Source organism: Rhinopithecus roxellana, chromosome 14, assembly GCF_007565055.1.
Source record: "Rhinopithecus roxellana isolate Shanxi Qingling chromosome 14, ASM756505v1, whole genome shotgun sequence".
Lineage (NCBI taxonomy): Eukaryota > Metazoa > Chordata > Mammalia > Primates > Cercopithecidae > Rhinopithecus > Rhinopithecus roxellana.
This window is the reverse complement of record NC_044562.1, coordinates 57672255-57687019: the sequence shown is the minus strand read 5'-3', so window position 1 is coordinate 57687019 and position 14765 is coordinate 57672255. Positions and strand designations below refer to the sequence as shown.

Below are 14765 nucleotides of genomic sequence, written 5' to 3'. Positions count from 1 at the left end.
GGACACAGGTCTGCCCCAGGACGGCTCTGAGGGTCCAGGCGCCTCCACCAGGGTAGGGACCCGGGACGGAGCATGGCCCCACCACGGGGCGCGCGCCCGCAGGGCCCTCGACTTGCCTGTTTCCCGGGCCCGGGGACTGAGCTCCCCTCGCGCCCGCGCCCTCCCGCGGGGCCTGGCGCTTTAAGAGACGCCCGATTTGCATGGCCCCGCCCCCGAGTGACCGCCGGGCTGGATATTTAAATCGTGGCCCCAGGGGCGGGGCTGGCCCGGAACGCGGTCCCGCCCGGCGCTTTCCTCCGCGGAGCTGCGGAGAGAGCGCGGCCCGGCTGAACGGGCGCGGGACGCGGAGCCCCCGACGGTGCGGCCAGTGTGCGCGCCAGCGCTCCCCGCACCCCGCACCCCGCACCCCGCCTGGCCCTGCCGGCCACCCCCGCGCGCAGCCTCGTCCCCCAGCGCCCTGCTCCGCCCGCGCCCCGTCCCGCCCGCACACCCCGCGATGCAGCTCGGCGTCGCCTGGCCGCTGCTGGTGGCCGCGGCCCTGGGGCTCGGGGCGCGCGGGGTGCGCGGCGCGGTGGCTCTTGCCGACTTCTACCCGTTCGGCGCCGAGCGCGGCGACGCCGTCACCCCCAAGCAGGACGACGGCGGCTCGGGGCTGCGGCCGCTCTCGGTGCCCTTTCCGTTCTTCGGCGCCGAGCACTCCGGACTCTACGTGAGTAACCCCGGGCTCGCGGGGCGCCCGGGAGGGGAGGGCGCTGCGCCCCGGCCGCTGCCCGCCGGGCCCGGACTCCCGCCGCCGCCGCCAGCCATTTGGCACCGGGGCGGCCCGAGGTGGAATGAGGACAGCGCTTCCTCCCTCGGCGGCCAAGGCCGGACAGCGGCCCGCAGGAGAGGCGCGCGGGCGGGGCGAGGGCGGCAGCCACCGGGCACCGAGGCGGGGGGAGTGGAGCGCGGCGCCCCAGCCCCTGCCAGACCTGCGGAGCGCGTCTCCCCGGCGCCTGATCCCCAGGGGAGAGCAGGGGGCCCTGGTACTGCCCTGGTTTTCACACATGGCCATGTGGCCGTGGGCACGGGCTTCCCGGGCCTCAGTTTCCCAAGTGGGGCTCCTGGCCTGCGAAGGTTGCAGCCCCTCCTTGGGCCATTTCAGCCCCGCCCCCCGTGGACGCCAGTGCGGCCCAGGGCCAGGAGACTGGACCCCTTGCCCAGGGGCTCAGGGCAGGGCCTGCTTCTCCGCAGACCCTCCTAAGCGGGCTAGCAACAGACTTGCCCCTCTCTCCCCTCCTCTCCGCAGTCTGGGGTCTGGCCGCTCAGGCTCAGACCCTCCAAACAGGACTCCCAGTGGGACTTCTGGGGCCAGGGACTCATGACAGCAGGCTCAGCTCAGCTGAAGGAACAGGCCCGAGTGCCAGTTCTGTCTCCATGGCTCCCAGAGTGTGACCCTAAGCCAAGCCCTTATGGCCGCCCAGGGAATGAAATGCACCTGGTAACTGCATGGAGCACTTGCCCTGAGTAGGCCACCGTGCACTGGAACTTGGTGGTTTCCTGAAACATCCCAGATCGTATCTAGAAAACTGCTGGGCCAGCCTCTAGTAGAGTCCCCTCCGGCTCCATCACCACTGCCACCTCCACCATCAGCCCTCCCACACCCTCGCCCACCTCCAGTCTCAAACCACTGCCAGCCACATCGCCTCTGCCATCTGTGCTGCCCAGAGTAACACCACCTGTACTGCCAACTCCACCATCAGCACCACCTCCTTCATCCCCACCAGCAGCAGCACTCCCTCCACCACCACCATCCCCATGGTCCCCAGCTTCCCGTCGTCACCATCCACATCCTCTGCATGGCTATCATCATCCGTTGCCGCCTCCATCCACAGGGCCTCCTCCACCACATGCCCTCCAGGGCACCTCCCGCCCCACAACTCCCAACACCATCCACAGTGCCCACTGTGTTTCCGCCACCTGCTCAGGAAGGCCTCCCCGCCTCAGTGGCAGCACTGGGTGACCTGACCGTGGTGGGGGAGCAGCCATGCTGTCGATGCTACCCCCTGAAAGTCCCTCTGGACCGGGACTTGGACAGAGGAGCGGGACTGACTGCTGGAAGTACGAAGTGGGTAGGGCAGAATGGCACTCAGGGTTGACCCAAGCTGGAGGAGGCCTGTCCACTTTAGGTATGGGACACTCACATTGGCACCATCCGAACAGAACTCAAAAGGCTCCTTAAGCATTTGGGCCAGGCTCAGCGTTCCCGCCCAAAGTCACAGGTGAAAAATATTATTAAAATGGTTAACCCACTTAACAGCCTCACCAAAAACATCTACCCTTGCCAGAACAACTAGGGGAAACAGCTCTAACATGGGAAGATCTGCTAGGAAAACAAGGGTTTCGTCAGAAATGAACCTTCTGGCTGCTAACAAAACATTTATCTCCATCAGAGCTTTTTCCTGAAACAAAGATATTATTTGAAAAACATTTGCTGATGTGGACGCAGTGCCTGCAGTGCACTTCACCTTTCTGTTTGCTTAGCAGGAAGGAAAATGGGATTCTTGAGGGTGCGTTGCCCAGGACACCTTGCCTGAAGTAACTGTGAGGGCTCTGTGGTCAAGGAGGGAGAGAGGAAGGGGTGCTTGGCAGCAGGTTAGGGCTGAAGCCAGGTGGAAAGAAGGGAGGCATTTGTTCTGAAGGAAGTGGACCTGACTGGGGCCTCCCACGCCCACCCAGGCCGAGCAGACCCTCTTCTGAGGCCCCTGGCTCTGGCCCTTGTCCAGCTCCAGTCAGTAGGGCATGGTGTCTGCTGGCCCTGGACTCAGACCCCCATGTCAGGCCCAGCCAGGACCTTCCAGCCCCCATCCCACTGCAGTGACCTCTGTGCTCCTCTGCCCCCAGCCTGTGACTTGACCTAGAGTAGGCTTGTTGTCTGAATGAATGAACGTGCCTCCCTCTGACACTGCCCGCAAGTCACAGGTAGAAATTAGAAGTGCTCTTGCGGCCGGGCGCGGTGGCTCAAGCCTGTAATCCCAGCACTTTGGGAGGCCGAGGCGGGCGGATCACGAGGTCAGGAGATCGAGACCATCCTGGCTAACACGGTGAAACCCCGTCTCTACTAAAAAAATACAAAAAACTAGCCGGGCGAGGTGGCGGGCGCCTGTAGTCCCAGCTACTCGGGAGGCTGAGGCAGGAGAATGGCGTAAACCCGGGAGGCGGAGCCTGCAGTGAGCTGAGATCTGGCCACTGCACTCCAGCCTGGGTGACAGCGAGACTCCTTCTCAAAAAATAAAAAATAAAAATAAATAAATAGAAGTGCTCTTGCATGAGATGGGTGCTTCTTCAGTCTTCATCAGAAATAGCACATGGATTATGGCCCTAGCAAGACAGCTCTGCCGCACATGGAGCGGCCCTTTCCCGAAGGGACACATCGCTTTGCTTCTTTCTCATGTCATAGTAGCTGTATGTGTGTGGTAAGTCGTAAGGCTCTGAAAAGTGTTGAAAGTGCATTTTATTGCTGAGGTTCTACCCACAAACAAAGATAATGCAGCCAAGGAGTGTGGCATGTTGAGGAGTGGGAGTGTGGCACACAGAGGAGTGTGGTGTGCCAAGGAGTGTGGCATGCCGAGGACTGTGGTGCGCTACTGCTACCCTCCCATGCAGGAACTGCCAGTGTCTGCATTAAGACGGAGCTTGCCGTGGTCCGTGGGGTCTAGTGGTTTCCTAGGGGCAGGTGCAGGTAATGAGAGAGGAAATCTTCCTAGTGCCCCCTACACTGAAGCCTTTGGCTCCAAGCACTGCCCCCTCCCACGGCATGGTCTTTAGAACATGGGAAGATCTCGGTTTCTTTGGTGTCAGGACCCCTGACAGAGCCCTGAGCAGAGGCAGGGAGGATTTGAGGGTCGAGAGTGGGTGGTGCCCTGCAGAGCCCGCAGGCAAGAAGGAGGAATGCAGACAGTCAGCCTGATCCTGGCTGGTGCTGGCCAAACCCTTACTCTGCGTCCTGAGGCTTGGTGCCATACCCCAAGTCTGCTCGCTCTGGCTCTGCATGACATTCCCAGCCGGGCACAATCCCGGCCCTACCCCTCCCAGAACACAGAGCCCAGGGCAGCTGCTCTAGTGTGGGAGCTCACATGCAGCCTGTGACCTTTGCCTGGTCATTTCCTCCCTGAGCCTCTGTCTCCCCATCTGTGTGGTGAAGCTCCCCCATCAGATCGTACCTGTGACACACCCCATCACTGTCACGGTTGTGTGGTCACCAGCTCCAAGGCATCAGGAAAATCCACCCTGACCCACAGGGACTGTCTCAGTGGGACCGAGGCCTGCACATGAGCGCATCTGGGAGAAGACGTGGGGAGAAATCACTGCCCTCTCTGCTCTTTTCTGAGCTCGTGAAACACCCCAGCAAATGCAGGAGCCCCTTGGCTGGGAGGAGGGTCCTGGGCTGCCCCTTGGCCACCCTATTCACTGAGGTTCCAGGGCTGGCCCACCCCCTGCTGTGGGCTTGGCCAAGGTAGTCCTGCCCCTCATCAGCACCCCCTTCTTGATGATGCCTGGGTATGGCGGAAGCAGATGGAAGGGGATCCTGGGGAAGAGGAATGGGGCTGGAGTCAAGGAGGATACTGGAGTGAGAGAGCCTGATGACTCCAAGTCAAGGCCATAAGCCCAGGACAGCTGTGATCTGCCTGGACCTCACAGGCAGCCCCTGAGAGGATGGAGCAGGACAGTCATGCCCAGTGCAGATGAGGAAACTGAGGCTCAGAATGCAGATTCAGGGGTCTTCAGTCTGCTAGGTCCAGCTGCCTCCTTACTGTGCCACCCCAAACTCAGTGGGACCCAAACAGAAATCCTGCTTCCTCCCTGGCCCCCACCCATCTCCGTGAATGAACCCCTGAGAGCCTCCCCGATGCCTCCTTCCTCTCCCTCACCCTCCACGTCAGCAGTGGCTCCGCCTACATCTCTATTTGGACCACTTCCCAGCTGTCCCCTTCCTGATGCAAGCTCTGTCCCCACTTGCCTGGACACCTGCAGCACCCCCTTGCTGACCTCCAGCTCCTGGCCTTTCCCTCCAGCCTGCCCTCCTCTGTGCAGAGTGGGCAAGGGAGCAGTACAAAACGCCGGTAGGATCCTGTCTGTCCTCGCCAGAATCCCCGCTACACTTCCCTGCCCCTGCCCCCCCCACTCAGACACTCCCCCAGCCCCACCCTCTGTGCTCACTGCAGCTTGTTGATTCTGACCTCACCTGGGGTGCTCCTTAGTTTTCTTGTTTGGGATATGCACCCCATGAAGGCAGGGACCACATCCATCCTCATGCCACCATTCTGGTGGTGGGCTCAGAATAGGCCTCAGACCACAGCCTGGGGCTGTAGTGGTGGTAGTGCCCCTGTGAAGGCCTCTCTCTTCCACCCCTGCTAAGGCCAGAGGATGAATGCAGCAAAATGCCTGTGCCCTGAGCAGTGAATCCTCCTGTGCCACATCCACATGGTGGGCTCATGGTGGTGGCCACCAGCACATTTCTGCACCCTGTGTTCCCCAAAGCAGAAGCAGTCCCACCATCCCTGACAGGGTGAGTCTTAGCCTGGGGGTCAGCTTTTCCACATAGAGATGCAGGACCTGCACACTTCAGCCTCAGCCCACGGCTGGCTCTCTCCCAGGACCAGCCTGACCCATGGCCCAGGCACAGCTGTTGGAACACGGTAGTGTGGTAGGGGGTCCTGGCTGCATGCTGGGCCCCATAAGGAAAGTCTCTGTCTGCACTGCCCCACCTCTGCAGGTGACCTGCTTAGAGAAGAGGCTCACAGGGAAGACAGGTCCGTTTGTGTGATACTGACATGAAGTGTTGTCTGTGACATTTCTGTGTGTGATGGGCCTTGAGAAGCCATAAGGCTGCACATAGGAACAGCAGTTTGTAAAGGTGACCAAAACAACATTGGTTATCATTTGTACTGCCCTCTGCCTTCTAATATCTCTAGTTTCTGATGAGCCCTTTCTTGGCTGAGTGAGCTGGAGCAGGGCTGGAAGCCCCAGGGCTGGATAGGGCCAGGCTGTCCTATATGAAGAAGGAGAGAGGCTGATGCATGCATGGAGGGGAAGATCCTGGAGTGGGGATGAGCCTGGGGGTGAGACTGACCTCTGCCTGCAGCACAAAATGGTCCCCACATCCCACTAGGGGAGCCATGAAGAAAGGAGGTGTGTGTAGGCAGTGGGCACAATGCTGATAAAATGGCAGTCTGAGCATTTGTTGTGGCTTCTTGTTCTGGCTTCCTGTGAAATCTTCAGCAAAACCCTTACCACACCTTAATGACTGTGGCCTTGATTCTCTTTCTTGTAAATGCTAAAAAAAAAAGAAGTATAGTATTTATTTTTTTAAATCCAGCCTGACAAATCTCTTCCTTTTAATTAGTGTTTTAGACCATTTACATTTAATGTAATTATCCATATGGTTGAATTTTAACTTATCATCTTCCTATTTGTTACATCTGTTCTCTATAGTTTCTTTTGGATTTTTAAAAATGATTTCATATTATCTCTACTACTGACTTATTAGCTACACCTCTGATTTATTTTTTCGTGATTATTCTAGATGTAAAACACGTTTTTAACTTAAGTTTACCTTCAAATAATATTATACACTTTCAAATATGATATAATAACCTTATGACAGCGTACATCCATTTCCCTTCTGGCCCTCATGCTGTTGTTGTCATATATATTACTTTACACGTGTTATAAACCCAATAATGCACGGTTAACTTTTTGTTTGTTTGAGATGGTGTCTCACTCTATCGCCAGGTTGGAGTGCAGTGGCGTGATCTTGGCTCACTGCAACCTCCACCTCCCAGGTTCAAGCAATTCTCTGCCTCAGCCCCCTGAATAGCTGGGATTACAGGCGCCCACCACCACACCCAGCTAGTTTTTTTTTTAATTTTTAGTAGAGACGGGGTTTCACCATCTTGGCCAGGCTGGTCTTGAACTCCTGACCTCGTGATCCACCAACCTCAGCCTCCCAAAGTGCTGGGATTACAGACGTTGGCCACCATGCCTGGCCAATGTTTTTTTTCTTTAAACAGTTAATTATAATTTAAAGAGATTAAAAATTAGAAAGTCTTTTACATTTAACCATATATTTACTATGAAAGTCTTCATTTCTTTGTGTGGGTCCAGATTTCTTTTTTAAAAAAAAATTTTATTTTTTAAAGTTTAGTTTAGTTTTGTTTTGTTTTTGTTTTCGTTTTTGTTTTGAGATGGAGTCTCACTTACTCTGTCATCCAGGCTAGAGTGCAGTGGCATGATCTCGGCTCACTGCAACCTCTGCCTCCCGGGTTCAAATAATTCTCCTGCCTCAGCCTCCTGAGTACCTGGGACTACAGGCGCCCACCACCACGCCCAGCTAATTTTTGTATTTTTAGTAGAGATGAGGTTTCACCATGTTGGTTAGGCTGATCTGGAATTCCTGGCCTCAAGTGACCTGCCCACCTCAGCCTCCCAAAGCGCTAGGATTACAGACCTTACCCACTGTGGTCGGCACAGATTTCCATTTTTATATCATTTTCCTTCTGCTTGAAGGACTTCCTCTAATGTTTCTTATAGTGTAGACCTGCTGGCATAAATTATCTCTGGTTTTTTAAAATCTGAAAATCTCTTTATCTTCATTTTTTGGAAGATATCTGCTGGGTGGGTGTAGAATTCCAGATTGACTTTGGATTTTGTTTGTATTTTAAATCTTTTGAAGATGGTGCTCTGTTGTCTTCTGATTGGCATAGTTTCTAACGAGAAGTCTGCTGTCATTCCCATCTTTGTTCCTCTGTATATGCATCTTTTTTCTCTGATTGCTTTTAAGATTTTCTTATCACTGCTTTTCAGCAATTTCGTTATTACCTGTATTGTTGTAGGGCTTTTAAAATATTTCTTCTGCTTGGTTTCATTAAGACTCATGATTTATGAGTGTATAGTTTCCATGAAATTTGAAAAAAATCTCAGCCATCTTTGAATATTTTTTCTGTCCTTTCTCTCCTCCCTTTTGAAGCCTCAAATTGTATGTACATTAAACTTCTTACTATTGTCCCAGAGCTCGCTGAGAATGAGAATGAGTCTGTGTTATTTTTAAGTCTTTTTTCTCTGTCCTTCATTTTGGATATTTCTACTGTTATGTTTTCAAATTCACTGATTTTTTTTTCTACACAGTCTAACCTACTCATCCTGTTCAGAGTGTATTTGTTTCATCTATTTCACTTTTTAGTCATATAAGTTCTATTTGGGTCTTTTCTGTGTTTTCATTTCTCTCCTCATTATGTTGACATTTCCTTTTCTATCCTGGGCATATTTTTCATGTTTATAATAATTGCTTTAAAATTACTGTCTACTAATTTCAGCAGGTACTTTTTAATACAATACTTTGACTATATATCTGTGAACAAAAGTGAAAAGAATGGTGAACAATTATTAAACTCCATGTGTAGAATTGTTTTGCATGGTGGTATGGGTTGGAAATGCTGAGGCTTTTGAACACATAGATTGAGAATGATGTGAGAGCTTCTCTTGAAGACAGGAGTTGCAGGTATGGAAAGGAGGAAACATCAAATAAAACCTGTGGCTTTGTGTTAGATTTGACTTGAACATATCAGTATAACCTCATAGCATTTATTTCCATATATGTATTATGACAGGTGGGTGTGGACATAGGTATATACACCTGTGTGTCTACCTACATCCACAGTTCCTAGCTGTGTCCACTGAGATAAATAGAAGCAATAATACCTCAATAGCAAAGGGCACTTCCATGCTCAGATCTTGGCTGCTAAACACCAGTCTCCACTAAAAAGAACCAGGGTGCCTTGGAGATCCTAGGGTCGTGGCAAGAGAAGTATAAGATGAACCTGGAATATCTTGTGCCATAAAGTAAGGAAGCACGAGAAGAAGGATGAAGATGGGTCAAAAGGACACAGAGGCCTCCAGAGGGGCCCCCACCGGCAGCGTTTGGGACAGCTGGAGCGTTAAAACAAAGAATGATAGTAACAGATTCTAATCTGTTAAATAAAGGAGAAATCCATGGCTTCACACTGATATAAGTAAATAAATGATGAAACCTATAAATGAGGAGAACACAGTATTGATAGCTTTGCATCAATGTTAAAGTTCCTGCTGTGGGTGACTGTATATGCTTACATGAGAGAAGATCCTTGTTGATGGGAAATACTTAATGTTTACGGGGGCAAAGGGTCATGAGGTCTACAACTTATTCTCACGTCCTCCTGAGTTTTCGTTGATAAGGTGAAGCTAGAGCTTCTTGGCAGAGAAGTGGCCAGGTGGCCAAACCTCATTCTCCCAGGCAACCCCCACAGAAACTTGGTGCATTCATTCACTGTTGACTCACTCAGTACTTCATTTGTTCGTTCCTTCAGTCCAAAACCTTGATTGCACCCTTGCTCTGATTTAAGGAGACAGGAGAGCAGCCATGCGTCTTTGTTTAGTATTAAATTAACTATTAGTTACTATTAAAGTAACTAACTTTTGTCTCTTTTGTTGGCCGTGCTGTCAAGCTTTCAGAACAGTGCTAGCTCCTAGAAGCTGCTCTGTAAATCATTATTGTTCATCTTCTCATTGTTGGGATGATACATCCGTAATTCCATCATCCAAAAATGAGTGCTGTTAACATTTTGGTGAAGTTCTTCCTTTTCTGTTTTCAAGGATAGGGTTTTACAAAACAAACTTCGGGTTACCATCTCATATGGGTCTCTATTTTGCATATTTCTTTCAATGCTACACCACGAGCATTTACCCGTGCCCTAACTTCTGTGAAACATGCTTTTTCATGACAATGCAGGATTCCGTTCTGTGGCTGCACTGTGACTGGTTTAACCAGTCGCTAGTTATTGGCTCTGTGGTGTTTCAGAGTCTCCTGAATCAATGTGCGTCTGTCCTACATGGGCCTTAGTGCAGGCCTCCCTCTCTTTCCCTCCCTTGCAATAGACTGTCCCATGTGGGCTCACTGGATCCAAGGCAGGGAGCTTTTCAGGGCACTTCCCTGCTGTCCGCCACTGCCCAGAAGGGCATTCGTAGTTACACCCTGCCGTGGGTGAAGGCGGCTGTACCACCTGACTCACGGAGCACAGCCTGGAGGTGGTCGCTCCCCAGCTTTGACAGGTCTGGATCCTGTATGTCTCCAAAGCAGGCTTCCGTGCTGCTCCAGGGCTGCCTGGGGGCATGGCAGGAATGCAGACCACCCATGGCAGATCCCAAGTGGGGGGACACAATCAGTGTCATGACCAGGGGCTCCTGGAGCTGGCTTAGAGCCCCACTTAGGAAGCACGGCCCCTCCCTCCGAGGGCTGCTCATGGTGACCCAGGGCACTCCTAACCTAACCTACTCTGCAGGCTCTAGTCTCCTCCTGCCTCCTATTTACTGCGAAGGGGTGGCCGGGACAAGCCGTCCCCACAGGGTCCCAGCCAATAGTACTCCTTGCACTCCTTCTGTCCGTGAGCTTCTAGGCCAGACAGGGTGTCCTGGTGTTCTGACTGGTGTTGGGGGTGGGGGCTCCGGGCAGATCCAAGGGCAGGACAGGCTGGAATGGTCTGGGCCTGGTCACACTGCTGCATGTCTGCGACCAGGCAGGTGGGAGCCCCAACCTGACTTCACCCCATTCATCCTCTATGAGGACCAGCCTCAATACCCAAGTGCCTCAGCATCCATTCCCTGGTTCTTTGCAAAGCAGGGCAAGTCATTCATTCAGCCAGCAGGTGTCAGTTACTAGACACCGCTGTGTGCAGCCCCTGCCCTGCTCCCATGCTGCCTGGGGCTCAGCACATGCTGACGTCGCCTCTGGGCTCTGCTGACTGGTCAGGGAGCACCAAGTGGGAGCAGGACTGTGGCCAGCCCAGGACCCTGACCCCAAAGCCTCCACACAGGAGGGCAGCCCAGGATCACACTGTCCTCTGAGCTTGTCCAGGAGCTTGTCAAGGGTCAGGCACAGCCTCTTGGGCCCTTGAACCCACCTTCAGCAAACATTTCCTCCCATCAGCTCTGGAATGTGTTGGAGGCAGCAAAGTGGAGCAGGCAAGGCAGCCTTGGAGGCTCACTGGGGGCAGGACGTGGGGATGGGGCTGGGGTCCCAGAGGAGTGACAGGGGTCCCCATGAGTAAGACTCTCAGGTGTGTGGGGAGTGGGGGACAGACCAGGCTTGCATCTTGAGATGGCATCTCTGATGGTGGTGGCTGCAGGGGACAGTGGCCCAGTGGCCACTGCAGAGATGCAGGGTGACTGCGAGGAGACCCCTCCCTCTGAGGTGTGGACAGGCTGAAGGCAGCAAGATCTCAAGAGGCCAGGAGGCAGCGGCCCAGGCTGGCGATGGATGGAAAGGGTGGGTATAGACACCCAGAGAGTGTGGGGCCACTGCCCCCAGCCCAGGCGCGCCCTGGCGCCTCTGGGGGATTGGGCCGTGGCCTTGCTGACCGTAGGGACTGGCGGAGCACCTTGTCAAGGTGGGAAGCAAGTGAGGCAAGGAGCGGGAGGCAGGAGCTACTGTCAACACATGGAAGCAGAGGGGCTGGTGGAGAGGGAGAGTCTGTGAGGACAGCAAGAGGGATAGGGCATGAGAAGGGGCCTGGGGGCAAGGGGCATGGCCCCATGGAGACAGGGAAGCCAAAAGACCGAGGACCTCAGCTGCAGGAGAGAGAGGACAGGGCATCAGCACTCTCCTGGGAACCCTCCCTTCCTCCTTCCCTGTCTGGGTGCTGAATGCAGCTCAGATGTCCCCTCCTCCAGGAAGTCGCCCTGGCTGTCCCTGGTGGTAGCTCTCTTCCCTCCCACTGGAACACCCCCTTGGGTGACTGCTTCTGTCCCATGTGTGTTTCCCTGGAGGCCCAGCCCAGTATTGCCCTCGGTGGCTGAGCCAGGGTCCAGCCTCCTTCCCTTCAGGGCTGGCATGAGGCCGCTCAGCGGGAGACCATCCCCTTCAGCTCCAGAGGCCCTGCCCATCCCCCTCGCCCCCTGCCGCCCCAGGACGCCAGCCCCCACTGCACTGTGCTTGTGGGAGGAATCCTAATTGCCTAGAAAGCTGCCAGGAAATAAAAGACATGCCTACATTTTTCAAAACAAGCTTCTAAAACACCTCGGGGCTGTGCTGTTTCACTCTTGGCAGAGGAGTCCAAGCCGGGAACCGCAGCACCGCCTTTGTGATCTAAAGTTTGCAGAGCCCGGGTGCTGCTTCCTGGCTCCTGGGGCCCTCGGAAGTCTCTTGGGTCCCTGGCTCCCCTCCAGGCCCACCCTGCCCTGCTCAGAGCAGCCCCTCGGCTCAGGTCGGGGGAGCAGGCTGTTGCATATTGGCATTTCAGCCCGAGGCCACCTCCCCAGCCGAGACTCCCCAGGAGCTTCAGCTCTTTCCTGCTTTCATCCAAGTCGGAAATGCCACTGGAGCGTGTCTCTGTGCTTCCTCCTGAGCCAGCAGAGGGCCAGCCCTGTTCTGCAGGAAAGGCATGGGTGCCTGAGGGCAGGAGAGCCCTGAGTGCCAGTGGCCAGCCCCATCTCCCATGGAGGAGGCCGTGGAGCCTCCTCCAAGTCCCCAAGTCACTGCAGCTGCAGGTTCCATGTGGCCTGGGGCCTCCCCAGGGCAGCAGCTGACCAGCAGCCCAAGAATCTTGGCCTGCTCAGAGGGGTCAGAGCGGCCCCTTCATGGCAAGGCCACTGTGAGGCTGGCTGGCCTTGACCACAGCCTGAGAGACAGGGGTGAGGACGGGGCGTGGGTCACTCACCGGGGTGCCCGCCATGCTCAACTGTGTCCAACGCAGAGCTTTTTCCAGGCGGCCTGTGTGTGAGCCCCTCCCAGGACCTTTGTCACCCACCTGGGACTATGACGTCCAGATGGCAGTCTTGTTTTTCTCAGTAGCCGGTGCTTGACTGGGAGGAGAGCGATGCCAGTGCTGATCCAGGGCCTGGGCTCCAGGCTGCAGGCAGAGCCATAACCCCAAAGGAGACCAGAGGGTGGCCACGGGGAGGCCCTAGACGACAGGATCTGCAGGGAGGGGCTGGGGTGCTGAAGGACGCAGCCAGGGCCTGCTGCAGCATCTCTACCCTGCAGACCCAGAACAAGCACACCGCCCTCCCTCCCTGCCTGGGGGTGGCAGGTCTCCTGGGTCTCCTTGCACATGGAGTGGTTACATTTCTGCAAGTGTCCCAGTGGCGCTGGGCAGGCCTGCCAGGCTAGCTTCAGGCCCCAGACCCCAGCAGACAAACACTGACCCTCAGCAGGTGTCTGAGATGCCAGCGCTGGGCAGCCTGCTGGTATTTCCGCCCCTGAAGTCAGGACGAGGGACTAAACCCCCACTGTTCCTCTACGAGTGCTCTGGTCCACACCTAGGCATGAACGGGGGCATTGGCTGGGAGATGGGCTAATCCTTTCTCCTTGTTTTCCATATCTGTATGGCATGTTTTACAAGGTGCTATTGCAAGTAGGCAAAAAACAATAATAAAATTGTCACTTTTCGGGAAGTAGCGTTTTCCCAGCCCTGAAGAAGGAGAGGGACCCCAGTGCTGGGGAGAGAGGGGTTGCCGCATGGCTCCCTGCCCTGCTTCTAGCTCCTGGGCCCTCTGGCTTGGGCCTTGCCCACTACCCGCCCTCCACCGCACATTGGGACGTCCACATATGGAGAAAGGAAGTCCCACGGGCCCCTGCCCTGCACTGCGGTGCTGGCGCTGCCCTGTCCTGGCTGCCCTGTCCTGGCAGGGGAAGGGCCAGCTTGTTCTGCCTCCTCCCTGGCTCAGCCCCCAGCGGGGAGGGCAGCAGCTGTCTGGGGTGGGGAGAGACGAAAGCTGGAGCAGGGCTGCGGCGGGTGGGCCCCTGCCTCTGCACACCACACACCTGCAGGCTGGGCTCCCGCTTCAAAGGCCGGCGGAAAACTCAGGGCAGCAGCTCAGGAGCCAAGCAGGGAGTGGGGCCAGCTAAGGGAGAGTGTGTGGGGTGCAGTGAGGGGCAGAGCAGGGAGGTCCCCCACACCAGGCAGGTGGCCCAGCCCCAGGGACCTCGGCCACAGCGGCCTCCTGCCCCCAGTGCTTCTCCCCCAACCCAGAGGTACCACTTGTCACTTCTAACCCTTAGCTCTTTTTTCCAAAACATGCCAAAAAGGGTACAAAACAAACGTGCAAAAAAAGAGCAAACGTAACGCAAACCCTGGTGGGCCCACCGCCAGGCCAAGAGCAGACGCTGCCACCGCCCCACCCTGCACTGCCTCCCGGAGGCAGCCCCTCTGGCCTGTGAAACCGCCTTCTCACAGCCGCTTTTTCCCTCCCTGGTGTTTTAGGGTGGCTGATCCACATCTCTGGTGGTGGTCTTACTTCATTATCCCCTCTGTGTCATTGGATGAGAAGATCACAGGTTCTTTGTTTACAGTGGCACACATTTGGGGCTGCTATTGTTGTTTTAATTGAATTTTTCCAGCCTTATCGAGACCAAATTGACAGACAAAATTGTGTGATTTAATATACCTACACATTGTGAAATGACGACCACAATCGCATGAATCGACACATCCATCAGCACAGTTACCATTTGTGTGTGTGCATGTGTGTGATGAGAACACTTAAGATTACTCTCTTAGCAAATTCCAAGTAAACGAGGCAGTACTGTTAACTACAGTTGCCATGCGTTACATGGAGACCCCAGAACTTACTCATCCTGTCTGACTGAAGCTTTGCACCCTCCAATCAACATTTCCCCATTTCCCACTCCAGCCCCTGGCAACCATCCTTCTACTCTCTGATTTTATGGACTCAACTTAATTTTAATTTTATTT

At 54.8% G+C, this 14765-nt stretch overlaps 1 protein-coding gene across 7 annotated transcripts in view; it reads left to right on the top strand.

The window, feature by feature from the left end:
- Window positions 1–274: 274 nt before the first annotated feature.
- SNED1 (sushi, nidogen and EGF like domains 1) overlaps window positions 275–14765 on the top strand; it is an 89189-nt gene continuing 74698 nt past the window's right edge. For 6 of the 7 annotated variants that reach the window (XR_004053249.1, XM_030916846.1, XM_030916847.1 and 3 more), the window contains exon 1: window positions 275–709. Coding sequence is in view for 6 of the 7 variants with exons in the window: in XM_030916846.1 (XP_030772706.1) it covers window positions 497–709 (213 nt within the window). In the remaining variant the exon portion in view is untranslated. The remainder of the gene's footprint in view (window positions 710–14765) is intronic. The other variant, XM_030916848.1, reaches the window with a different exon arrangement.